Source organism: Geotrypetes seraphini, chromosome 9 (assembly GCF_902459505.1).
Source record: "Geotrypetes seraphini chromosome 9, aGeoSer1.1, whole genome shotgun sequence".
NCBI lineage: Eukaryota > Metazoa > Chordata > Amphibia > Gymnophiona > Dermophiidae > Geotrypetes > Geotrypetes seraphini.
The window spans coordinates 14564068-14591902 of NC_047092.1; the positions used below are offsets into that span (position 1 = coordinate 14564068).

At 43.4% G+C, this 27835-nt stretch overlaps 1 protein-coding gene across 4 annotated transcripts in view; it reads left to right on the forward strand.

The window, feature by feature from the left end:
• The window catches only part of LRGUK (leucine rich repeats and guanylate kinase domain containing), an 87877-nt gene that overhangs the window by 23181 nt on the left and 36861 nt on the right, over window positions 1-27835 (forward strand). For 2 of the 4 annotated variants that reach the window (XM_033957542.1, XM_033957545.1), the window contains 6 exons: window positions 2331-2455; window positions 8784-8927; window positions 12596-12676; window positions 15854-15940; window positions 20956-21062; window positions 25298-25417. In XM_033957542.1, the coding sequence (XP_033813433.1) occupies window positions 2331-2455; window positions 8784-8927; window positions 12596-12676; window positions 15854-15940; window positions 20956-21062; window positions 25298-25417 (664 nt within the window). The remainder of the gene's footprint in view (window positions 1-2330; window positions 2456-8783; window positions 8928-12595; window positions 12677-15853; window positions 15941-20955; window positions 21063-25297; window positions 25418-27835) is intronic. The other 2 variants (XM_033957543.1, XM_033957544.1) reach the window with 2 other exon arrangements.

Here is a 27835-nt window from a genome sequence, read left to right on the forward strand (position 1 = left end):
TGTTTTACCACCATTACATTACAGTACCTTACATTACATTAGAGACTTCTATTCCGCCTGTACCTTGCAGTTCTAAGCGGATTACAATTGAAGATGGCTGGACATTTCCAGGAAGTTACAAATTTTAGGGATAGATACATAGAGAGGTTAGGTTATGAGTTAGGATTAGATACATAGTGGAGGCTAAGAGGGGAAATTTAAGGAAGGGGAGACATTTGAAGAAACTTGTAGGGAGGGAGGAGATTAGGGTTGGTTACATGAAAAAGTATGCAAGAAGGGGGATGTTATGGAGGAGGGGGGATGTTACGGAGGAGGGGGGATAAGCGGACAGGATAGTTTCCTTGAATAACAGAGTTTTGATTTCTTTTCGAAAAGATTTAAAGTCACATGTGGTTGCTAGGAGGCCGTCATACATCTTCTTGCGTTGAATGCCCTTGAATGGTGGGTAGGAGAATGGGATCTGTGTTCTCCTTAGTCTGGGTGTGAAGTTTTGGTTTAGGCGGTTGTTCAGGTAGGTGGGCGCAATTCCATTTATTGCCTTGAATAGTAAACAGTAAATGGAATTGCACCCACCATGTTCATTGAGCATCGTATGGCATATTGTACAGGTTCTCGGTGACATTTCTCTACAACTGAAGTGTAGGAGTGAAGGGCGGTAACTGCAGTTCCACAGAAAATGGCTTGGTGAAGTCTGATACCTCACGGGGACATAATCTGGTCTCTGTCCCCAGTCAATTACTTCTCATTCCTGCCACATCCCCGTGCACACCAGTTCCTCAATTTGCTTGTCTTTGTTACAGCTCCATGGTCTTAATAAAATAATGCAGACCTAAATCTTCATGTTCTCATTTAAAACTAAGCTAATGTGCAATGTATAATTTCGCAATGCAAAGATTAAAAGAAAATTCTTGGAAAAAATTTGCTGATTTTATCTTCTAGGAACCTTTTCTTTGTATGCATCAGAAGTTAATGGGAACTTCCAAAAAGAGCCAAGTTTTAATTTTATTTTATTTGGAACGTCTATGAGATTCAAGAGTCAAATTTCAGCAAATAACAATAAACTTTTGTTAATACTGACGGGGGTTGCCATTCAACATATTACTGGAAATTAGAAGGACTATACTAAACTTAATTATACCTTTTGGTGGAATTCAGTTTGTCATATTTATAAAATGGAGAGAGTGCCAAGGAAATTATAATAGTTTCAAAAAGATTTGGGGGGCCATTGATTGCATATTCTAACGATTAGACACCTTGGACACCTTTTTATTACATAGGACTATATTTAATGTGGGGATGGGGAGGTATGTTATGTGATTTAATGGGTTTATTCCTGATGAATGGGATGGATGGGGGAGGGGTCTTTTTTATATGCATTTGACAATAATTGTTAGAATGTCAAGTGATTTGTACGAATTATCTGATTGAATATTGTACACTTGTTGCAAGAGTTAAAATTGAATGAAGAATTAAAAAAAAAAAAAAAAAAAAAGAAGTTAATGGGAACTGCATTGTATACCCATTAAAATGCTTTGGTTAAAGGGACATTCGGAAACACACACCTTCCATAATTCCTTATAAGCCAATATTCTAAATGAGATCTCACCAAAGTTTTATACTGCTTTATTGGTTAATATAATCGTAATGAATATCTATTTGTATTATATTATTGTATATTTACTTGTTTCCTTCCATAAAATGTTATAAAGTAAATATATGATATGCATTTATCAAAGGGCTCCTTTTACGAAGGCGCGTAAGGGCCTTCACGCGCAGAATAGCGTGCGCTAAAATTCCGCACGCGCTAGCCGCTACCGCCTCCTCTTGAACAGGCGGTAGTTTTTCGGCTAGCGTGCACAAATACAGTGTGTGCGGAGCTCAAAGTATGAGATTTTTTTTGCTTTTCATTTGCTTCCTTTTTTGGGGTCACAGTGCCACTTTGAAATTGTTCCATGTTAGCTATGATTTTGATTACTTCTTAATCTATGCATATTATTTTATGTAGACCGCTGAAACACGACCTGTGTTGGTTCCATCAATAAATTGAAAGACCCTTTTGCTTTTTTCTGCTCCCTATGTGGCTCATACTTTGTTTTACTCTCTGCTTTTTATTGACTAATTGTGAGCACAGAAGTAAGGACTTTCTATTATATATTTTTATTAGAATAGTTTTAGTTGTTATGTGAAATTTTGAAATGCAAAAAATGTTGGGTTATTCTTCCGTTTAATTAAGACAGAGCATTGTTTGTGAATGACTACAGTTTTTGCCTGTGCTAAAAAAATACATTATCTGCGTGATTTTCCTTAAGTATGTACCTTCTGGTCCACAGATAATAATATATATGAAATCAGAGGCTTACAGAATTGCAGAAATCTAACCTTCCTTAGTATAGCACATAACAGAATTGCTGAGATTAGTGGGTTGACAGAGTTACCCATCAAAACCCTCCATCTGGTGAGTCACACTCCGTAATGCGAAATGTTTTCTGAAGGGAGATGACATGGACAAGGCCCGTGGTTCAGACCATAATACTGTGAACTGCAGTGCAGGAGGCAGAAAAAGTTCACGTGTCCTATCTGATGAAAGCCAGAAAGAGTTGGGCATTGACAATGAAGCCGACGGCACAGTGCGCAGCGGCCGCTAAGAGAGCAAATAGAATGCTAGGTATAATCAAGAAGGGTATTACAACCAGAACGAAAAAAGTTATCCTGCCGTTGTATCAGGCGATGGTGCGCCCGCATCTGGAGTACTGCGTCCAGTACTGGTCGCCGTACCTTAAGAAGGATATGGCGTTACTCGAGAGGGTTCAGAGGAGAGCGACACGCTTGATAAAAGGGTTGGAAAACCTTTCATACACTGAGAGATTGGAGAAACTGGGTCTCTTTTCCCTGGAGAAGAGGAGACTTAGAGGGGATATGATAGAGACTTACAAGATCATGAAGGGCATAGAGAGAGTAGAGAGGGACAGAAAGAGAGAGAGAAAGGGAGACAGAGAGAAATATATAGAGAGAGAGATAGAAAGAAAGAGAGAGAGAAAGGGAGAGAGACAGAAAGAGAGAGAGATAGATAGATTAAGATTGGAGAAACTGGGACTCTTTTCCCTGGAGAAGAGGAGACTTAGAGGGGATATGATAGAGACTTACAAGATCTTGAAGGGCATAGAGAGAGTAGAGAGGGACAGAAAGAGAGAGAGAAAGGGAGAGAGAAAGATTGGAGAAACTGGGACTCTTTTCCCTGGAGAAGAGGAGACTTAGAGGGGACATGATAGAGACTTACAAGATCATGGAGGGCATAGAGAGAGTATAGAGGGACAGAAAGAGAGAGAGAGAAAGAAAGGGAGAGAAACAGAAAGAGAGAGAGAAAGGGAGAGAAACAGAAAGAGAGAGAAAGGGAGACAGAAAGAGAGAGAGAGAGAGATAGAAAGAGAAACTGGGACTCTTTTCCCTGGAGAAGAGGAGACTTAGAGGGGACATGATAGAGACTTACAAGATCATGGAGGGCATAGAGAGAGTAGAGAGGGACAGAAAGAGAGAGAAAGGGAGAGAAACAGAAAGAGAGAGAGAGAGAGAAAGGGAGAGAAACAGAAAGAGAGATAGATAGAAAGAAAGAGAGAGAAAGGGAGACAGAAAGAGAGAGAGAGAGAGAGAGAGATTAGAGAGCTGCACGGGAACGGGGACGACGGGAATCCCGCGGGACCCGCGGGCATCCCGCGGGTTCCCCCTTTGGGTCACGGGGATCCCGTGGGGACGCCCCTAGGGTCGCGGGGATCCCGTGGGGACGCCCCCTAGGGTCGCGGAGATCCCGTGGGGATGCCTCCGAGGGTCGAGGGGTTCCTGCGGGGCTGGATGTACTCAGTCGCGCGGCTCTTCTCCCTACCTTCTCTGCTTGCAGCACAGAGCCGAACGGAAGTCTTTCCGACGTCAGCGCTGACGTCGGAGGGGAGGGAGGGCTTAAACAAAGCTGGATGTACTCGCGCGGCTCTTCTCCCTACCTTCTCTGCTTGCAGCACAGAGCCGAACGGAAGTCTTCCCGACGTCAGCGCTGACGTCGGAGGGGAGGGAGGGCTTAAACAAAGCCCTCCCTCCCTCCGACGTCAGCGCTGACATCGGGAAGACTTCCGTTTGGCTCTGTGCTGCAGGCAGTGCAGGTAAGGAGGAGAGTAGCCTCGCGGTTCGAGTGGCTACCAAGGGAGGGGGCGGTCCGCCCCGCCACACCCCGCCCCGGTTGCAGCACAGCCGGCCAGGTCCCCTTACTTTTGTGGCACTTCCCCGACCGACCGACCGACAACAGCCCCTGTCCGACAATCCTCCCTGCCCTGTAGCCGCGAATCTAAATTATCTTCTTACAGCAGCTGTAATAAGGTAATTTAGATTCGCAGTTAAGGGCAGGGAGGTTTGTCGGACCGGGGCTGTTGTCAGTCGGTCGGGGAAGTGCCACAAAAGTAAGGGGACCTGGCCGGCTGTACTGCACCCGGGGCGGTAGAGAAGGAGTGGGGAGAAGGACGCTGAAAGGCCATGGGGAAGACGGGAGGAGGGGGGGAAGGACTCTGAAAGCACTTGAAGACAGAGGAGGGAGAAGGACGCTGAAAGCACATGGGGAATACAAAGGGGTGGAGAAGGACGCTGAAAGGACATGGGGAAGACAAAGGGGTGGAGAAGGACGCTGAAAGGCCATGGGAAGGGCGGGGGGGAAGGACTCTGAAAGCACTTGTGGAAGGCAGAGGGGGGAGAAGGATGCTGAAAGCACATGGGGAAGACAAAGGGGTGGAGAAGGACGCTGAAAGGACATGGGGAAGACGGGGGGGGTGGGTGGAGAAGGACGCTGAAAGGCCATGGGGAAGACAGAGAGGGAGAAGGACGCTGAAAGGACATGGGGAAGCAGAGGGGGGAGAAGGACTATGAAAGCACATGTGGAAGACAGAGGGGGGAGAAGGACGCTGACAGGACATGGGGAAGATGGGGGGGAGAAGGACGCTGAAAGGAAATGGGGAAGAGAGAGTAGGGAGAAGACACTGGCAGGGAAGAAGACAGATGCCAGACTATGGGGGAGCGGAGAGAAGAAGATGGGTGCCAGACCAATTTGGAAGGGGGAAGAAAGGGAGAGGCACAGTAACAGAGCAAATGGAAGATGCAGAAGGAAGAGAGACAGTGGATGGAAGGAATTGAATGAGAACATGAGGAAAGCAGAAACCAGGCAACAAAGGTAGGAAAAGAATTATATTTCTTTTTTTTTATTTTGCTTCAGGATAAAGTAGTATATTAGTTGTGTTGATAAAAATTTATAAACATTAGAGGCTCTGGTAGAAACCCATTTGCAAAGTATGTATTCTTCCCAATTAATATTTTCAAATTAATAAAGTCTTTTTGCTTATTTGTAAATGGGTTTCTACCAGAGCCTTTAATTCAGTAGCATAATTAAATGAAATAACTATTTCTGAAGTTTATATGGACGGGCGGGGACGGAGGGGATTCCTCGCGGGGACGGGTGGGGACGGAGGGGATTCCTCGCGGGGACGGGTGGGGACGGAGGGATTCCTCACGGGGACGGGTGGGGACGGAGGGATTCCTCACGGGGACGGGTGGGGACGGGTGGGACTTTGGCGGGGACGGGTGGGGACGGGTGGGATTTCTGTCCCCGCGCAACTCTCTAAGAGAGATATAGAAAGAGAAACTGGGACTCTTTTCCCTGGAGAAGAGGAGACTTAGAGGGGACATGATAGAGACTTACAAGATCATGGAGGGCATAGAGAGAGTAGAGAGGGACAGAAAGAGAGAGAAAGGGAGAGAGAGAGAGAGAGAGAGAGAGAGAGAAAGGGAGAGAAACAGAAAGAGAGATAGATAGAAAGAAAGAGAGAGAAAGGGAGACAGAAAGAGAGAGAGAGAGAGATAGAAAGAGAAACTGGGACTCTTTTCCCTGGAGAAGAGGAGACTTAGAGGGGACATGATAGAGACTTACAAGATCATGGAGGGCAGAGAGAGTAGAGAGGGACAGAAAGAGAGAGAAAGGGAGAGAAACAGAAAGAGAGAGAGAGAGAGAGAGAGAAAGGGAGAGAAACAGAAAGAGAGATAGATAGATAGAAAGAGAGAGAAAGGGAGACAGAAAGAGAGAGAGAGAGAGAGAGATAGAAAGAGAAACTGGGACTCTTTTCCCTGGAGAAGAGGAGACTTAGAGGGGACATGATAGAGACTTACAAGATCATGGAGGGCATAGAGAGAGTAGAGAGGGACAGAAAGAGAGAGAAAGGGAGAGAAACAGAAAGAGAGAGAGAAAGGGAGAGAAACAGAAAGAGAGATAGATAGAAAGAAAGAGAGAGAAAGGGAGACAGAAAGAGAGAGAGAGAGAGAGATAGAAAGAGAAACTGGGACTCTTTTCCCTGGAGAAGAGGAGACTTAGAGGGGATATAATAGAGACTTACAAGATCTTGAAGGGCATAGAGAGAGTAGAGAGGGACAGATTCTTCAAACTTTCGAATAATAAAAGAACAAGAGGGTATTCGGAAAAGTTGAAAGGGGACAGATTCAAAACGAATGCTAGGATGATTTTCTTCACCCAACGGGTGGTGGACACCTGGAATGCGCTTCCAGAGGATGTAATAGGGCAGAGTACAGTACTGGGGTTCAAGAAAGGATTGGACAATTTCCTGTTGGAAAAGGGGATAGAGGGGTATAGATAGAAGATTAATACACAGGTCCTGAACCTGTTGGGCCGCCACGTCAGCGGACTGTTGGGCATGATGGACCTCAGGTCTGACCCAGCGGAGGCATTGCTTATGTTCTTATGTCCTTTTCATCTCCACTTTCCCCCATAGGGGGATTGTGGGGCCTGATGTCTTTTTTTCTACCTTTTATGTGGTACCGTGGATGCCCCTGTCTTACTTACCTACCAGCAGAGAGTATATATTTTTTTTTAAATTGTATTTTTACTACTTATATGTATTTGAGCCTCTGGCTTTCTGTTCTTCATGTTGCCCTGTTGTTGTACCCTTTCTAATAAAAATGATTACAAAAAAAAAAAAGAAAGAGTTGGGCATGAAGAGTAGTCAGGCTTCAACATCAGGGGAGGCAAACCCTTTGTAACCTAGGTACCAGTGCAAGGCTGCAGCTCCAGTTCGCATAGTGCCATTTCATTCAAAATCCACTTGAGGGAGCGGCCTCTCGCTTGGCAGCCTACCTAGCTTTACCTCTGCTGACAGCCGCTGGAAACAATTTCAGAGCAGACGTCTCTGATTGTGAAAGTTTCTGATTCTATCAGAGCATGATGCCAGATAGGAAGGTTTACAAAATGAGGGAATAGAAAGGGCGTGGGAATAGACTATAAATTGCTGTTAGACACAGAGGGTGCCAAATTTCGCAAATTGTCGTGGAAGCATTATAGACAGGGGCAAAACCTTCATATCTTCCATCCAGTGTGACATTAAGCAATGCCTTGATGAGCTGCAACACCCTCGATATTCCCACTGTCAAAATGCGACTGTGTATGGAGGTAGGAAACCACCATGTCCTCCCTTAACCTCCACTGGCATCCCCAAATCTCCCTTATATTATAGTTGTTCCTCCTCCAAGCAAGGCCAGATGCTAAGGGCTCCTTTTACTAAGCTGCGTTAGGGCTTTAACGCGTGGAATAGCGTGCCTTACATTGCCGTGCGTGCTAGACCTTAAGAACATAAGAATTGCCGCTGTTGGGTCAGACCAGTGGTCCTTCGTGCCCAGCAGTCTGCTCACACGGCGGCCCTCTGGTCAAAGACCAGCGCCCTGAGTCTAGCCTTACCTGCGTATGTTCTGGTTCAACAGGAACTTGTCTAACTTTGTCTTGAATCCCTGGAGGGTGTTTTCCACTATTTGAATCCCTGGAGGGTGTTTTCCCCTATTTGAATCCCTGGAGGGTGTTTTCTCCTATGACACATTCCAGAAGAGTGTTCCAGTTTTCTACCACTCTCTGGGTGAAGAAGAACTTCCTTATGTTCGTACGTAATCTATCCCCTTTTAACTTTAGAGAGTGCCCTCTCGTTCTCTCTACCTTGGAGAGGGTGAACAACCTGTCTTTATCTGCTAAATCTATTCCCTTCAGTATCTTGAATGTTTTGATCATATCTCCTCTTTTCAAGGGAGAAGAGGCCCAGTTTCTCCAATCTCTCACTGTACGGCAACTCCTCCAGCCCCTTAACCATTTTAGTCGCTCTTTTCTGGACCCTTTTGAGTAGCACCGGGTCCTTCTTCATGTACGGCGACCAGTGCTAGACGCAGTACTCCAGGTGAGGGCGCACCATGGCCCGGTACAGCGGCATGATAAGCTTCTCCGATCTGTTCGTGATCCCCTTCTTTATTTTTCCTAGCATTCTGTTCGCCCTTTTCACTGCCGCCGCACATTGCACGCACGGCTTCATCGACATGTCGATCAGAACTTCCAGGTCTCTTTCCTGGGAGGTCTGGCGTTAGTTCTAGCCGCGTAGCGTGCAGTAATTTCCTGCGTGCGCTATAAACGCTAGCGCACCTTAGTAAAAGGAGCCCTAGATGTGGGTAGCTGTGACAGATATTCACACTTATTTATTCACTGCACTTCAGTGAATAGATCAATTCTTTTAAAAACACTGAACTGTCAAATATTGCCACTACATAGAAATAAAGGGACCCACTCATTATTTTTGTATCCCTCTTTCAAGTAGGTTGTCTAAAGAATTCTTGCATGACTTTTCTTTTCAAGTTTACAGAATGCCATATTCCCCACCCCATCAGTTGACCTCTGTAAACATCAACGGGTGTCTCCATTTCTAATTGATTTCCAGAACAACAATGAAATAGTGAAAATAAAAGGCTTGGAGAGCCTGAGAGCCCTGGAGAGCTTAGACTTCTCCAGTAATAGCATCAAGAGCTTGGAAGGACTGGAAGGCCTTGATCTGCTGCAGACGATCAATCTAAAAGATAATCAGGTAAGATTGTCTTTTGCAGAAATTATGCTCTTCCAATTTCAGAGATTCCACAAACAAAGTCATCTACAGTACTCCCCCCCCCGATATTCGCAGGGGTTCCGTTCCAGGAACCCCCGTGAATGTTGAAAAACCGCGAATACGGTTTTGAGGCAGGAGAGGGCAGCCGGAGCGCTGGCGAGTGAAGAAAATCACTTGCAGTATGCTCCGACCGCCTATTCCTTTACTAAAGTCAGGCCTCACCAATCAGGAGCTGCTTGAATGACCGGGACCGCAGACCGCAAATTCGCGGGGGAGCACTATATATGATAACTTGATGTAGTCAACAGCATGCTAGCATTATTAAAATAAAGAATCATTGGTCTTCGACAGGATTCAGGATCCAGGAGAGCATGAATTGACGAAAAGAGAAATTGTGTCAGGGAGATCTGATCAATTTCTTGACTACATTGACCAGAGGGTTAAATCAAGGACATGTACTGGATGTGGTATACAGATTTCTGCCAAGCATCAGATACTGCCCTACATAGTAGGCTCATAAATAAATCAAGCAACTGGGGATGTGTCTTCAGTTAGTGAACTAGATCAGAGATAGGCAATGCCGGTCCTCGTCAACCCCATGCAAGTCAGGCTTTCAGGTTATCAAGTTTATTTTGGTTTGATATACCGCGTAAAACAATTCTAAACAGTTTACATAAAAAACAATCTAAAACATGGGGTACTAACATAGACAAATTAAGATAACGAGGGGGGCAACATAGGCTACGAAAGGAAAACAAGGGTTACATCATTTCTTAAAATAAAAAAAATGAAATGGGGAAGGCGAAACCAAACGGGAGTCGAATAAACTGAAATCAGTGTCTACCCCACAGGCATCTTTAAAAAGAAAGGTTTTGAGGCTTACTTTAAATTTGGAAGGGAGGGAGTTCCACAATGTGGGTGCCATTACCGAGAAAATTGTTTTACGGGTCGTATCGTAGACTATTTGGCAGATGGAAGGAATAGCAAGAAGATTTTTGTGATGACCAAAGAACAGAATTAGCAGTCTTAGCTATGAAAGCTGACGAGCGATCCGTTTTTAGTTTGAAGGTAAGAAAAAGCAATTTGAATGCAATCCTGTGGGTGAAATGTAATCAGTGTGCATTTTTAAGGAGAGGAGTGACAGTGAATATGCAGGAGAGAGATTTGGACAAGTTCCTGGAGGAAAAGTCCATAGTCTGTTATTGAGAAAGACATGGGGGAAGCCACTGCGTGCCCTGGACCGGTAGCATGGAATGTTGCTACTCCTTGGGATTCTAGAATCTTGTTACTCTTTGGGATTCCGGAATCTTGCGATTCTTTGAGATTCTGTATGGAATGTTGCTACTCTTTGGGATTCTAGAATCTTGTTACTCTTTGGGATTCCGGAATCTTGCGATTCTTTGAGATTCTGTATGGAATGTTGATACTCCTTGGGATTTGGCCAGGTACTTGGAACCTGGATTGGCCACTGTGAGAACGGGTTACTGGGCTTGATGGACCATTGGTCTGACCCAGTAAGACATGTTCTTATGCTTCCTTGGTAGGCAAAGCTCTCTTACAGAGTTTTATGATAAATGAAATTATTTTAAGGAATGAATGGGAATAGTGAAGTACCTCAGGTATCTCTACAGTATCTTTGACAGTAATTTTATGGAAAGATAGGAAGAAAAGGTTAGTTTTTTTGCAAGATGACACTAAGGGGTCCCTTTACTAAGGCGCGCTAGTGCGTCTTAGCACACGCTAAATGCTAATGCATCTATTATATCCTATGGATGCCTTAGCACTCGTTAGCATTTAGTGCGCGCTAATTTTTAATAAAAGGACCCCTAAGATCTGTATCGGAATGGACACCCCTAAGGTAGGTATTCAATATGAAATGTAATCTAAGAAAGCCTAATGAAAGATCAAATGCTTAGTAGCTAAGCAGTTTACAAAAAAAAAAAATTAATAAATCACGGTGGGGAAACATGCTAATAAATAATAGACAAAACAATGAATAATACAAGACATAACCAGAACAAAAGGAGAGAATAATATAAGGGAATGGTAATAATATTAAGGATCAGTGGATGGGGGGAAACATGCGAACAGAATGCTAGGAATGATAAAGAAGGGGATCACGAACAGATCGGAGAAAGTTATCATGCCACTGTACTGGGCCATGGTGCGCCCTCACCTGGAGTACTGCGTCCAGCACTGGTCACCGTACATGAAGAAGGACACGGTACTACTTGAAAGGGTCCAGAGAAGAACAACTAAGATGGTTAAGAGGTTGGAGGAGCTGCCGTACAGCGAAAGATTAGAGAAACTGGGCCTCTTCTCCCTCGAACAGAGCAGATTGAGAAGGAACATGATCGAAACATTCAAGGTACTGAAGGGAATAGGCTTAGTAGATAAAGACAGGCTGTTCACCCTCTCCAAGGTAGAGAGAACGAGAGGGCACTCTCTAAAGCTGAAAGGGGATAGATTCTGTATGAACATAAGGAAGTTCTTCTTCACCCAGAGAGTGGTAGAAAATTGGAACGCTCTTCCGGAGTCTGTCATAGGGGAAACACCCTCCAGGGATTCAAGACAAAGTTAGACAAGTTCCTGCTGAACAAGGACATACGCTGGTAGGGCCAGTCTCAGTTAGGGCGCTGGTCTCTGACCAGAGGACCGGCTCGTGAGCGGACTGCTGGGCACGATGGACCACTGGTCTGACCCAGCAGTGGCAATTCTTATGTTCTTATGATATTAGAAGAGCTTCTTGCAAGTAAGAAAATCGATTAGATCATGAGTGAGATGTATAAGGCAGATGGGGGCTATGTATCAAAGGCTAGTGAAAATAATATGCTTTTAATTGTGCTTTAAATTTTGAAAAAGCTTTCCATCCAGAGTTCCATAAATGGGGCTAGAACTTGAAGGATGCTGAAATATGTAGGGAAAGTCATAACCAGTAGAAGAAGGGAGTTGATTAGCATAGAATTGCATAAAGACAGAGGTCTAGCCAAGCATTTTCCATTAGATAGGCCCAAAACAGAATCAACGTTTTCAAAGTTAGTTTCTCATTGTTTGTTCAATCTAGATCTACTGTTACATTCAAGATTCTCTTGTATTTGGACTACAGGACAGGTCATGGTATTTGGAACACAATAAGAACTTAAGTGCAAATGACTTTGTCAGTCTACTGGCCTCATTTGGACCCCTGTGGCCAAGATACTCAACTGAAAAGCTTGCTTACTAGCTTAAGCAACAGAACAATATTTTGATGTCTTTGATGATAGGAGTAATTTTAAAGCTGCCCGGGTACATAAGTAGTAAATTCATACTTTTCCCAGTGCGGATACCAATAGATTTTCAAATCAAAAGAATTACCCCAGAGAATGTCTGCACATAGTTGATACCTGCTGTTGGCATGTATTATTTCCTGGGTTAATTTATGATCATATATCTATATCTTATAAAGTACTAATATTTATGCTAATCTTTCCCCAGTCTACCCCAGAAACTCCTCTTCTCAGCCTATGTGATCCCATTGCAGATGTTCATCTATGGGCAGTTTTACAGAAGCACCATTTAACCTTGTGGAAATACCTTTTAAAATTGTCTTCAAAATGAGTAACCACTTATGGAGCTGATGTTCTGCATTGATACTTCTCTTTCTTAAACAGATTTCAGATTTAAGCGAGTTAAGCTATATTGAAGATTTACCTGTTCTTCGGGAGCTCAATCTTTTAAATAACCCCATACAGGTAAGAAAGAGGTGTCGCAGATATCTGATTTAAACATTTAACGCTAGAATATTTTAAAAATGTGTTGAGCATAGTTGACGCTTCAAAAATCAATAGAATTTGTATAGATACACAATAAATTGCATTCAATGACAAAGTAATTTGGCATATATTTTATAGGTAGGATAATGTGTTAGGTTAGATGTGCCTTATAGTCACAGCAAAATAAACATTTGCTGTGAGAAAAAAAACACACCATAGCTGCTAGGGGCTATCTTATGGTAAAGAGATCCCATTTTGAGGAATTACCTCTCCCATCCTCCCATTTTCAATCAGTTTTCTTAAAATCAAGACCGTGGCCTGAGAGGTCCCTGGTAGGATTATCTGAATTGGACCTTAAAGCCCTTGGACAGTGCATCCCAGGATGCACTAGGCAGAGCGCTGCCATTTTGAAGATGAAGGCATTTGGAGGCAGGAGCAAATGAGCATCACTCATGCCTTCTATGGGGTCTGGGGAGGTGAGCTTCCACTAGACCACCAGGACAATTTACAACTGGGGTGAGGGGAGGGGTGCCCAGGGTGCCACTGGACCGCCAGGACATTTTTTTTATATTAGGGAAGGGCAGGGTGTATGGGTCAATGCTCTCTATGGGCCAGGTCAGGTCAGGGCTATTATTATTTTTAATTGGGGAAAGGGGTGCTGGATCGAGTTAGATTGGGCTCACCTTGCGAAGTGGGGGGCACCAGAAAGCAGTTCAGGGAAGTCTAGGCAGGTTGGAAGGAAAAAAGGGGTGATGCTAGATCCCATTCCTCTCAACCAAGCTTTCGGTACTGCCCTGGACCTGGCAAAAGGTTTGCTGTGTTAATGTGTGAGAAACTTCTTTAAAAAAAAATTTAAGCATGGTTGCACTCACTGCACAATAATATGCTTATAGACCCAGTGTTTACCCCATTCTAATGCCGGAGGTAATGTTGAGCTTCGGCCCCTGAATACAGAATACCAGTACTACTAATTAGTATTCATATATTTACTCCACTATGTGAAGGCACCAGTCCCTGTTCAGAGCTCAGATTGGATGGCAGGCAGGGGGCTCGTATCACTGGCCACATTTTTTTTAAAGTGCTTGGCGAAGAAATCACTTGAGCTTTATTTAATGAATTCTCAGTGCTACTATTTAAGTTCAGTCAGTCTGGCTTGGATAGAGCTGAAATGAGACAGCTAAAATTTAAATGTCCAGGTGTAGAAAACTTGTTTACTGAAAATTTGTCTGTAAATAACCATCTAAAATTAGCCAATTATCTTACCTGCTCGGTGAGTTTTCATTGTCTTAAACTTCCATGAGGAAACAGAGACTGGCGAGATCATTTTTACGTTGTATCGTTTATTTTGTAGAGATTAACCCCCTCCTTTACAAAGCCGCGCTTGGCGTTTTTTTGGCGCCGGCTGTGGCAGTAAGAACTCCGACGCTCATGGAATGTTAGCGGTGATTCTTTAAAAATTCTCAAAAGCTATTTGGGGGGCATAAAATTTGGATGTATCCAGATGTCTCCAAGACAACCCAGGAGCGTAGGAAAGAATTTCTTTCTTTAAGGCAGGATACTATTAAATTGGGTGCCACTTTTTGTAAATGCCTGGTTAAGGATCTGGGAATCAAATATACTTTCTTTTCTCCAGATCATTTGAAGGAATTTCTGGATGTCAAAAAGATCATAAAGGATTGATAATGAAGGGTTTATGATTAAATTAGCAACTGTCTAACACATTAGGCTTTTCTCTCAAAAGTATTTCCTTAAATTCTATTGGCTAGATTCACTAACCCCCAATTCCGTGTCCGATCTGTGCCCGATTGCATGCAGGCTGACAAATTCACAAAAAGTCTGCATGCAAATAAGGACGATCGTTGACACGCCCCCCCCCCCCCCACCCACCGCACGGATCACTAGAGAGCGATCCCGACGCATGCGCAGACCATCTGTATATGGTCTGTGCATGCGTCTAGAGCCGCAACTTTTAAAAAAAACCTTTTACTTTAAAACAGCCCAGCGAGCCTGTGGTTTTAATCCGCTTTAAACTCGCAGGTTATAACCAAGGGCTCGCAGTGCAGGGAAGGGTAGGAGATCAGGGCTGAGATGGGGCAGAGAGCAGATCGGGGCAGAGAAGCAGGGCGGCAGAAGGCAAGGCGGTCGGAAAGGACCTCAGTGACAGGTCCTCAGCAGTTGCTTACTTTGGATCGGCCTGCCCAGTCGATGTTGCTTTTTTTTATTTTAGTGAATCGCTTCCAGGCTGCATTTGAATGCCGTTCCACCTCATTTGTATTCGTGGATCAGAGGATGATCGGAACAGAGGTTAGTGAATTGGGTCAGAGGGAAATTGGGTCGCAAAGGGGTCACAAACCGATCGGGACACATGATCGGGTTGCTTAGTGAATCTAGCCTTATCTCCACTGAGTACTTGATTGTCTCTGTAATTGTGGTCTAAGAAAGGACTAATGATATACCTAAATGTCTGATGTTTAAATCTTTTTTTTCTTTCCTGTGTTTCTATAGCAAGAGATGTATTCTTATGACTTGTTTATGAAAATTTATATCATCATATAACAACAAACTTTTATTAGTCATGACAGGGATTGCCATTCAACATATTACCAATAATTGGAAAAATTACAAGAACCTTAATTACACATTCTGGTGGAATTCATTATGCCATATTTTTAAGATGGAAAGAGCAATAGCAGTACAAAAAGGGATATATAATAACTTTATAAAGATATGGGGGCCATTGGCAAAATATTGTGATGAATAGACATCAATTCTTTTCTTTTCCTTTTCTTTTCTTTCTTAGTTATATATATAGCACACTCAAGGGGGGAGGGGGGATTTGGGAATAATTTTATAAAATATGTTATAATATGTTATAGAATGCGTATATATTCTATTTTGGTTAAAAATGTGATGAAGGGTGGTTGGTTGGGTGGAGGTTATTATATTACTAGTTTTTTATGTGCTAGATATTATAGTGCTATTTTGGAATTACTTGTATAATGTATTTTTGTGCACTTGTTGTTCAATTTGAAAATGAATAAAGATTCTTAAAAAAAAAAAAAATTATAAATGAAGAATTTTAAAAAAACAAACACTTTGTAAAGGAGGGCCTAAGTTGACTTCAGCTGTAATTTTTTCTCGTTGTGCCCCATCCAGGAGCACCATGACTACTGGCTCACAGCGCTGTTCCTGCTTCACAGGCTAACGGAACTGGATGGAATGAAGATCAAAACGGAGGAAAAGGTGGCTTCCCAATACAGATATTGTCCGCTGATTAATAATTCTATTCCTTACAGGACAAAGGCCATTACTAAATGATGTTGAATACTGTTAGGCCTGGATTTTCTAAATGGCACCAGTTTTTTACGTGCCCAAGCTCAGTGAAGAACGCCATTTAAATGCATCAGCGCTAATACTCTGCACCGACTTTTGCCAGCTCCCAAACATTGACTGAGTCTGGCCCTACGTGTGTATGTTCTCAACTTGAAAACCGGATGCTTGCAAAGCTGCAGGACAGCTGACTTTTGTTACCGGTTTTATTTTGACTACAACACAAGCTTATTTCTGTGATCCATCAAACTGTTTACCATCAAACACCGTGGTATTTTCAACAAGTCATCGCAAACTATAAACCAGGCAGATCTTTATGATCTGAAAATAAAAATGTACCGTTATTTCCCCATATCTAGGCCGCCCCCATGTGTAGGCCGCAGGAAATGTCGATTTAGGTTTAAGCCACCCCATGTTACTAGCCGTGGCTTATCTAAGAGTTTTAAAACCTAAATCGCCCTTTACAATGGGGCGGCCTCCTACTCCTCCCCCTCCTTAAATACCTCCTTAAATACCTCCTCCAAACACGTTGTGCAGGGCAGGAGCGATGTTTGCGATCTCAAGCCTCGCCCCGTGCCCTTCCTGATTGGCTGCCATGCATTCCCACTCTCCTGCCTCACTCAGTCAAGACCAGTAGCTATGATATTGATTGAAAGGTGTTCGGGGGGAGGGGCCTTTATTATTGTGGGAACACCAACACGAGCTGTGAAAAAGTGTTCAGTTCAGGAGCCATTGAAGTGATGTGAGCAACTGGTGTGGCTTCTTAAGAACATAAGAACATAAGCATCGCCTTTGCTGCACTCACGGCGGCCCCCCCCCCCCAGGTCCATGACCTGTAGTGATCCTTTACTTAAGACATTTTATCTTTTATAGTACCCCTCTAACTATACCCCTCCCTTTTCCTTCAAGAACATGTCCAACCCCTTTTTGAAACCCAAAATCGTACTCTGCTCTACCACCTCCTCCGGAAGCGCATTCCAGGTATCCACCATCGTCTTCAGTAAATAATCCTTGTGCTAAGACTATCAATAAACATGTCAGTTTGAGCCACTTGTCACAATGCTAAGTGAGGCACCCCATGGCTGTATCTAATCTAAACCTTAAGTTTATATACCGCATCATCTCCATGAGAATGGAGCGTATCGATTCTTTTTAGGCACAAATGTTACTGTCAACCATTTAGTTCAATACTGTGTGTAGTTCTGGTTGCCGTATCTCAAAAAAGATATAGCAGACTTAGAAAAGGTACAGAGAAGGGTGACAAAAATGATAAAAGGTTTGGGATGACTTCTCTGTGAGGAAAGGCTAAAGTGGCTAGGGCTCTTCATCTTGGAGAAGAGATGACTCAGGGCGATATGATATTGAGTGGTGTGGAAAGGGTAGATGTGAATCACTTGTTTACTCTTTCCCAAAATACTAGGCCTAGGGGGCATGCGATGAAGATACTAAGTAGTACATTTAAAACAAACTGGAGAAAATATGTCTTCACACAACGTATAATTAAACTCTGGAATTCGTTGCTGGAGAATGCGGTGAGATCAGTTAGCGCAGCGGGGTTAAAAAAAAAAAAGCTTGGATAATTTCCTAAAAGAGAAGTCCATAGGCCATTATTGAGATGGCTTGAGGAAATTCACTGCTTATTCCTAGGATAAGCAGCATAAAATCTGTTTTACTACTTGGGATCTAGCGAGGTACTTGGGACCTGGATTAGCCACTGTTGGAGACAAGATACTGGACTTGATGGACCAGTATGGCAATTCTTATGTTCTTAGTATGTCATTGATAATTCATATAAGATAAATTCTTCTATAAATACACATAAGGTTTGAGTATTCCTGTCTCCTATTTAATAAATAAACATACAGTATATGGCTGCCATGGTACAATTGAAAGTCTGTAATGGAAATCTTATAAAGCAGGTATAATATCAGATTTTTAGAAGCAGTACTCACTCAACTCAAATCTTATCACTTCTATAATAAACCGGGATAAATCCAAGATGATTTATAAGAGCAATGACGAGATTTAGAACACTGAGATCCAACGAACAAAATCTACTGACGATCCCTTCTCTTAGGGTTGTTAATACAAAAACATAGTAACATAGTAGATGACGGCAGATAAAGACCCGAATGGTCCATCCAGTCTGCCCAACCTGATTCAACCCAAATTTTTATTTATTTATTTTTTATTTTATTTTATTTATTTTTTATTTTTCTTCTTAGCTATTTCTGGGCAAGAATCCAAAGCTCCACCCGGTACTGTGCTTGGGTTCCAACTGCCAAAATCTCTTTTAAGACTTACTCCAGCCCATCTACACCCTCCCAGCCATTGAAGCCCTCCCCAGCCCATCCTCTACCAAACGGCCATACACAGACACAGACCGTGCAAGTCTGCCCAGTAACTGGCCTTAGTTCAATATTTAATATTATTTTCTGATTCTAAATCTTCTGTGTTCATCCCACGCTTCTTTGAACTCAGTCACAGTTTTACTCTCCACCACCTCTCTCGGGAGCGCATTCCAGGCATCCACTACCCTCTCCGTAAAGTAGAATTTCCTAACATTGCCCCTGAATCTACCACCCCTCAACCACAAATTATGTCCTCTGGTTTTACCATTTTCCTTTCTCTGGAAAAGATTTTGTTCTACGTTAATACCCTTCAAGTATTTGAACGTCTGAATCATATCTCCCCTGTCTCTCCTTTTCTCTAGGGTATACATATTCAGGGCTTCCAGTCTCTCCTCATACGTCTTCTGGCGCAAGCCTCCTATCATTTTCATCGCCCTCTTCTGGACCACCTGAAGTCTTCTTACGTCTTTCGCCAGATATGGTCTCCAAAACTGAACACAATACTCCAAGTGGGGCCTCACCAATGACCTGTACAGGGACATCAACACCTTCTTCCTTCTACTGACCACGCCTCTCTTTATACAGCCCAGCATCCTTCTGGCAGCAGCCACTGTCTTGTCACACTGTTTTTTCGCCTTTAGATCTTCGGACACTATCACCCCAAGATCCCTCTCTCCATCCGTGCATATCAGCTTCTCTCCTCCCAGCATATACGGTTCCTTCCTATTATTAATCCCCAAATGCATTACTCTGCATTTCTTTGCATTGAATTTTAGTTGCCAGGCATTAGACCATTCCTCTAACTTTTGCAGATCCTTTTTCATATTTTCCACTCCCTCTTCGGTGTCTACTCTGTTACAAATCTTGGTATCATCTGCAAAAAGGCACACTTTTCCTTCTAACCCTTCAGCAATGTCACTCACAAACATATTGAACAGGATTGGCCCCAGCATCGAACCCTGAGGGACTCCACTAGTCACCTTTCCTTCCATCGAGCGACTTCCATTAACCACCACCCTCTGGCGTCTGTCCGACAGCCAGTTTCTGACCCAGTTCACCACTTTGGGTCCTAACTTCAGCCCTTCAAGTTTGTTCAACAGCCTCCTATGAGGAACTATATCAAAGACTTTGCTGAAATCCAAGTAAATTACATCTAGCATATGTCCTCGATCCAGCTCTCTGGTCACCCAATCAAAAAATTCAATCAGATTCGTTTGGCACGATTTACCTTTTGTAAAGCCATGTTGCCTCTGATCCTGTAACCCATTAGATTCAAGGAAGTACACTATCCTTTCTTTCAGCAACACTTCCATTATTTTTCCAACAAGTGAAGTGAGGCTCACCGGCCTGTAGTTTCCTGCTTCATCCCTGTGACCACTTTTATGAATAGGGACCACATCCGCTCTCCTCCAATCCCCAGGAATCACTCCCGTCTCCAGAGATTTGTTGAACAAGTCTTTAATAGGACTCGCCAGAACCTCTCTGAGCTCCCTTAGTATCCTGGGATGGATCCCGTCTGGTCCCATCGCTTTGTCCACCTTCAGTTTTTCAAGTTGCTCATAAACACCCTCCTCCGTGAACGGCGCAGAATCTACTCCATTTTCTCGTGAAACTTTGCCGGACAATCTCGGTCCTTCTCCAGGATTTTCTTCTGTGAACACAGAACAGAAGTATTTGTTTAGCACATTTGCTTTCTCCTCATCACTCTCCACATATTTGTTCCCAGCATCTTTTAGCCTAGCAATTCCATTTTTTATCTTCCTCCTTTCACTAATATATCTGAAAAAATTTTTATCTCCCTTTTTTACATTTTTAGCCATTTGTTCTTCCGCCTGTGCCTTCGCCAAACGTATCTCTCTCTTGGCTTCTTTCAGTTTCACCCTGTAGTCCTTTCTGCTCTCCTCTTCTTGGGTTTTTTTTATATTTCATGAACGGCAATTTATTTTTTCTGTTACTGCACCTCAAATTTGGGATTCTCTCCCTATTTACTTAAGGGAAGAACGTAATCTGGAGAAATTTAAGAGTAATTTAAAAACTTTTCTTTTTAAGGATGCTTTTGATAATTAGTTAACAGTCCGCTGGTTAAATTTCTTTTTATTGTTTAATATTATGACTTTTGTTTTCCCTGCCTTTCGTTTTTTACCCTGATTGTCTTACTTTTCTTTAAGGAATTTGTATTTCATTCTCCTTTTTCCTTGTGTTTACTGTTTGTTAAGTATGTCTTTATGTCCGCTTGGATGTAAAAATTGTTAAAGTATTGTATTGTCCCCCAAATACTGTAATTTTTAAAAAATGTTCATCGCTTAGAAATATGATTAAGCGATTAATCAAAAAATTTTTTTTATTTTTTTTTAAAATTTTTATTTATAAAATTTTCATTTTTACAATAAATAAATAGCATAATATTTAGTTTATAATTTTATTAAACTTGAAACTTGATTTAATTTACTGTTGAATCTCTGAGCATTCTCCTGTGATCTGCCATAGAGAGCAGTGTGAGTCTGTGACCAAGGGTTCCTCCAGTGCTAGTTCTTTTGGTATTTTTGATGGTTTTCCCTCTTCTTCTGTTGATTTCAGATAACAGCACTGAATAAGCATGGTGCCCCCCCTGAGGTCGAGGCTGCCCGGGATCATATGACCAACATCATGTACAGTATGACTCAGCCTCAGAAGGTTTTTGACAGGTAATTGTAGCCGCCTTGCTAAACTTAACTCATAGGTGGAAAACAATTACAGCAGAGTACGTCATAATCAAACGAGCATTTCCTGTAAAAGCAACAGCCCCCACCCCCCCAAAAAAAAAGAACCACAGGAGCTACCAGAACATTAACTGATTTCACAATTTCTTTTTATTTAATTTCTTAAAACACCACCAAACCTGAAAGTTAACCGCGAATCTTGAAAAACCACGAATACGGGGGAGGAGATAGGAGAGAGCAGCTGGAGTGCTGGTGAGTGAAGGAAATCACTCGCTGTATGCTCCGACCGCCTCTTCCTGCACTAAAGTCGGGCCTTACCAATCAGGAGCTGCGTGTCAAAGTCTTGTAGTCTCTCAAATGAGGCCAAAAGGCTTTTCTCCCAATTCCTGTCCCTCTGAGTAATAGCAGCACCCCCTTCTTGGCCTTCACTTTCATCTTTTAGTTTTTCTTGATGCCCTCCTGATCCCCCACCCTAGAGGCTGACCAAATTTAGGATTTGGTTTAGTTTACGGCACTGAAACCAGCTCCAAATCCTTTTTTCAGCCTGATTTTGACCAAAAGGTTATTTTTCAGTGTTTTTGAAGGAAGCTGAAATTTTTTTGCTTTGTCCCATTTGTCTCCATGTCTCTCCCCTGCCCCCGTAAGCCCCCTGAGCGTGTCTTATAATCTCTGGTGGTCTAGGCGTGCAGTTGGAACAGAATGGGAGATGTACAGACACGGTAAAGTTCTGCAGTATGAAGCTAGTATGTCAATCAACTATGAATATAAGATATGAGTCTACAAGAACGAAAATGTTTACGATTGCTGGGATGTTTTTGTGGAATAATTTATCAGGTCAAATAAGATGTGCAGAACATTCCATTTTTTAAAAAACTGCTTAAAACTAAGCTATTTGTCGATGCTTACTTATGATACTGTATGACAATTATTCCTCTGAAATTGTGCTGTTTTCCCTTTGCTGTAGTTGATGAGTCGTTGCTGAAAATATTTTTAAGGGTACTTTCCTTATGTCGTTAGCTGTATGTATGACAATTTTTGATTACTGTGTACCAGTGTGTGTGTATTTTAATGTTTTTATGTATGTTACTTTGGAAACCGCTGAGATTTTTGGCAATATGAAAATTTTTATAAATAAATAATGGCCTGCTTCCACGGGATGGTTGCTTTGTTGTTTGGCTGAGTGTGGATGGTTGGTATGGATGGTTGAGTGAGTGTTGTCCGTACGTAGGATGGTATGGGGCTTGATTCGAGGGGGGGGGTTTGGGGGGTTGTCCTCTTTGATGTTTGCTGAGCGACATAAGAACACAGCCTGTGGTTTTAATCCGCTCTTAATCTCTGCTCTTTTTTGCTATCTTCCGGGTACTGGATAGGGGTTCCGGGTGGGGGGGGGGGTGTTCTGGGGTGGGGTAGTGTTTGCATTTGGGAGTGGGGGGGTGGAGCTGGGAGTTTCTTTAAAAATCCTGTTTGTTGTACTATTGGTATTCTCGAACTTGTTGAACCATTGTTTTGTTTTGTGTCTTTACTGATGGTGCATGAATAAAACATGATTTACATTAAATAAATAATGGCTGCTATGACAGGCATCGCTTTTGTCCTGACTACCCCTCTATACCACCCATATTCAGCCTGTTATCCAAATAACCTTTGCATTCCTAACTTTATCTGGAAAAGTATCTGAATAGCGAGTTGAATATTGATGCTAATAGAATAGCTTTTAGCTTTACTTATGCTCGGTATCCAAAACGGTGGAAGACTGGTAAGGATGATTTTCAGTGACACCGTCTGGATAGTGATGTTGAAAATGGCCAGATACTTCTGCCCAGTGTTTCTTAACCAAGATGCTGTACTTTATTTGTGAAATTATCTTCATTATAGCAGTTTTGAGGAGCTGTGAAGTTTTCCCTTTAAAGAGTACACTTCTCCCTCCGTATTCGCGGTGGATGCGGGTGGCCAATAGGCGCGAATATGGAAAAACCGCGAATAACTTTTCAACTGTTATTCGCGGTTTTGGGAAAATGCCGTCATTTTTACTATTGAAACCGTGAATAACTTTTCAGGGGCAGGTAAGCAAGCAGCGATTTCTGGGCAGCCAACCAGCGATTTCTGGGCAGCCAACCAGCGATTTCTGGGCAGCCAACCAGTGATTTCAGGGCAGGCAAGCAAGCAGCGGTTTCTGGGTAGAGAGCTGCACGGGAACGGGGATGACGGGAATCCCGCGGGACCCGCGGGGATCCCGCGGGTTCCCCCTTTGGGTCACGGGGATCCCGTGGGGACGCCCCCTAGGGTCGCGGGGATCCCGTGGGGACGCCTCCGAGGGTCGCGGGGTTCCTGCGGGGTTGGATCGCAGCGGGGTTGGTCGAGCCGCGAGGGTAGTCTCCTTCTCCTTACCTGCCCTGTCGCAGCACACATCCGAACGGAAATCTTCCCGATGTCAGCGCTGACGTCGGAGGGAGGGCTTAAGCAAAGCCCTCCCTTCCTCCGACGTCAGCGCTGACATCAGGAAGACTTCCGGTCGGCTGTGTGCGGCAGGGCAGGTAGGGAGAAGGCAATGGCGTACGAAAGAGGGGGGAGGGGGCGGACCGCCCCGGAGAATGTGCACAGCCGGTCAGATCCCCCGATCGACCGACAACAGGCCCGGCCGACAAATCTCCCTGCCCTGTAGCCGCGAATCTAAATTACCTCTTACAGCAGCTTCACTACTCCAGCTGCTGTAAGAAGGTAATTTAGATTCGCGGCTACAGGACAGGGAGATTTGTCCGACCGGGCCTGTTCTGTTGTCGGTCGGGTGCAAAAGCGCCACAAAGGTGGAGGCAGGGAGGGAGGAAAGGTGGAGTGGAGAAGAAAAGACGCTTAAGGGGGGAGAAGGCCGCTGAAAGTATTGGGGAAGACAAAGGGGTGGAAAAGAACGCTGAAAGGACATGGGGTAAACGGGAGAAAGGGGGGGGAAGGACCCTGAAAGCACTGGGGAAGACAAAGGGGTGGAGAATGCCACTGAAAGGACATGGGGAAGACAGAGGGGGGAGAAGGCCGCTGAAAGGACATGGGGAAGGCAGAGAGGGGAGAAGGATGCTGCCTGACAGGACATGGGAAAGATGGTGGGGGAGAAGGACACTGAAAGGAAATGGGGAAGAGGGAATGGGAAGAAGACGCTGGCAGGGAAGAAGATAGAGGTGCCAGACTATGGGGGGGAGCGGAGGGAAAAAGATGGGTGCCAGACCAATTTGGGAGGGGGGAGAAAGGGAGAGGCACAGTAACAGAGCAAATGGAAGACACAGAGAGAAGAGAGGCAGTGGATGGAAGGAATTGAATGAGAACATGAAGAAAGCAGAAACCAGGCAATAAAGGTAGGAAAAAAATTATTATTATTATTTTTTTTGCTTAAGGATAAAGTAGTATATTAGTTGTGTTGATAAAAATTTATAAACATTAGAGGCTCTGGTAGAAACCCGTTTACAAAGTATGTATTCTTCCCAATTAATATTTCCAAATTAATAAAGTCTTTTTGCTTATTTTTAAATGGGTTTCTACCAGAGCCTTTAATTCAGTAGCATAATTAAATGAAATAACTATTTCTGTAGTTTATAGGGACAGGCGGGGACGTAGGGGATTCCTCGCGGGGACGGGTGGGGACGTAGGGGATTCCTCGCGGGGACGGGTGGGGACGGAGGGATTCCTCGCGGGGACGGGTGGGGACGGGTGGGAGTCCTCACGGGGACGGGTGGGGACGGGTGGGACTTTGGCGGGGACGGGTGGGATTTCTGTCCCCGCGCAACTCTCTATTTCTGGGCAGACAAGCAGCGATTTTATGCATGCTGGGAAGAAGCCTTTCTAGGGATGCTGGGAAGCTGCGTTTTTCTCAGTGCACATTGGGAAGCATGGAAGCAGCGATTTTCAGAGTTACAGTACAGTAATGGTAAGTGATAAACTTTTTTATCGGTACTGTACTGTAAAAGGAAAAAACTGTAGTGATGATGTTTTAGAATGGATAGAATTTGATTATAATTATGTTAAAGAGTTTTGTTCTACCTCCCCATTTTTAAAATGTTATACACTTTGAAGCTTTTGATTTTGCGTACATAACAAAAAATTTAATAAACTTGAAACTTGGAAACCGCAAATATGGAGGGAGAAGCATATGTTAGATCTGCTCTGAGATTCTTGTGAATAAATGACGATGCTAAAATGATGAGACTGATGTTGCCCTGTTTTTTGCCTTGAAGCACTTTACCCAGTCTTGATTCTCCTTACCCCATGCTGGTACTGACTGGTCCCCAGTCCTGCGGGAAGCGGGAGCTGACTCATAGACTTTGTCGACAGTTCAAGGATTTCTTTAGATATGGGTAAGTCTATTCACTAAAGGCTGCTAGAAGCATACTGCTGCGAGGATTGGAGAAGGAGCGGGGGAAGGGCGCCTGTCACCCTCACTACGCCACTGCACGAGATATGTCACTCTCTTGGCACATCTCAAAGTGAGTCAGGTCCTAAGGACCTTAGGCTGTCCGTGGACATAGACCAGTCAGAGTTTGTGAGATCAAATCATCATCATCAGCCTTTCTCACTACTTTACCAATCAAATTTGTCAAAAGGATGTCCCTACCAAACGTAGATAGGCTTCACACCCAGGCCTTTGGTCTACTCAGGAGAAACTCCATAACATTCCTTGAGCATTGGGCAGCCTGGGCAGAGATTTGTTTGGTGAACAAAAACAATCTAATCCAAGTAGTGATTGTTTTTCCCTGCTTGCTGATATAATATAATAATAATAATAATAATTTTATTCTTATATACCGCCAAAGCCATATAAGTTCGAGGCGGTTTATAGCAAGAGGCGCTGGACAATCAGCGAAGAGGTTACAATCAAAGTCAGCAATACAATCTTACATATTAAAGAATGTGAAAGCTATAAAGTTCTTAGGGTTACTGGATTGAATAAGCAGTGCTGAGTAGATTCTTAGTTAAGAAATCGATTGAACAGACTCGTTTTTAATAGTTTTCTAAAATTGAAGTAGGATGAAGAGCGCGCAAAAGCGTTACTAAGCCAGTCGTTCCATTTGCCTGCCTGGAAGGCAAGAGTTCTGTCCAAGAATCTTTTGTAGCGGCAGGCTTTTATTGTCAGTTAGGTGAACAGATGAATTCTTCAAGTGGGCTTAAGATAACTAGCCAGATTAGAAACATAGAAACATAGAAACATAGAAATAGACGGCAGATAAGGGCCCACGGCCCATCTAGTCTGCCCACCTTAATGTCCCTCCCCTACCTTTGCCCTGTGAATAGATCCCATGTGCCGATCCCATTTGGCCTTAAAATCAGGCACGCTGCTGGCCTCAATCACCTGTAGTGGAAGACTATTCCAGCGATCAACCACTCTTTCAGTGAAAAAGAATTTCCTGGTGTCACCTCGTAGTTTCCCGCCCCTGATTTTCAACGGATGCCCTCTTGTTGTCGTGGGACCCTTGAAAAAGAAGATATCTTCCTCCGCCTCGATGCGGCCCGTAAGATACTTGATCGTCTCGATCATGTCCCCCCTCTCTCTGCGCTCCTCGAGCGAGTATAGCTGTAATTTGTCAAGCCGTTTTTCGTATGGTAGATCCTTGAGTCCCGAGACCATCCGGGTGGCCATTCTTTGCACCGACTCCAGTCTCAGCACATCCTTGCGATAATGCGGCCTCCAGAATTGCACACAGTATTCCAGGTGGGGCCTCACCATGGATCTATACAATGGCATAATGACTTCCGCCTTACGACTGACGAAACCCCTTCGTATGCAGCCCATGATTTGTCTTGCCTTGGACGAAGCCTGCTCCACTTGATTGGCAGACTTCATGTCCTCACTGACGATTACCCCCAAGTCTCGTTCTGCTACTGTTTTTGCTAGGATCTCGCCATTAAGGGTATAAGACTTGCATGGATTCTGGCTGCCCAGGTGCATAACTTTGCATTTTTTGGCATTGAAGTTGAGTTGCCATGTCCTAGACCATCGCTCCAGTAGGAGTAGGTCGTGCATCATGTTGTCGGGCACTGAATCTTCGTCTGTTGTGCATTTGCCCACTACATTACTCAGTTTGGCGTCATCGGCGAATAATGTTATTTTACCTCGAAGCCCTTCTGCCAAGTCTCTTATAAAGATGTTGAATAGGATTGGGCCCAAGACTGAGCCCTGTGGTACTCCACTAATCACCTCCGTCATATCCTCCCTGCTTCCAAGAGAGTCTCCACTAGTTGATTTTATTTTAAATGCAAGATGTTTGGTGTGATGACGAGACCCTAGACCCCCTTTTGTGACGCCACACAAAACTGCTTGAATACCTTCTATATCTTTCCAAATCAAGCTTAAAAACCAACTCTTATTTGTTAAGAGGGGATGTGGGTGGGTATTATTTTATTCATCTCATAATATGTATGAATTAATTAATATTTTTGATGTATTAGGTTGGATTTTCTGAAATGGGAAGGGAGGGATTGGGAGGGTTTTCTATTTTAATTATAATTGTTTTACAAATTAGATGTATTACATAATATTCAAGATATTATAGAATATGAATATAAGAATATGTTGTACTTAAAGTGTTACATGAAGGAAAATCAAGTGTGTATTTACAAGATCATATGACTTTTTCTGATACACTTGTTGTGAATGCAAAACTGAATAAAGAAATTAAAAAAACAAAAACAAAAACAACTCTTAGAACAGCAAAATATTCAATCCACACAAACTCTTCTACCTACCTTAGAAGTTTGGCTTTACTAAGCTAATATAC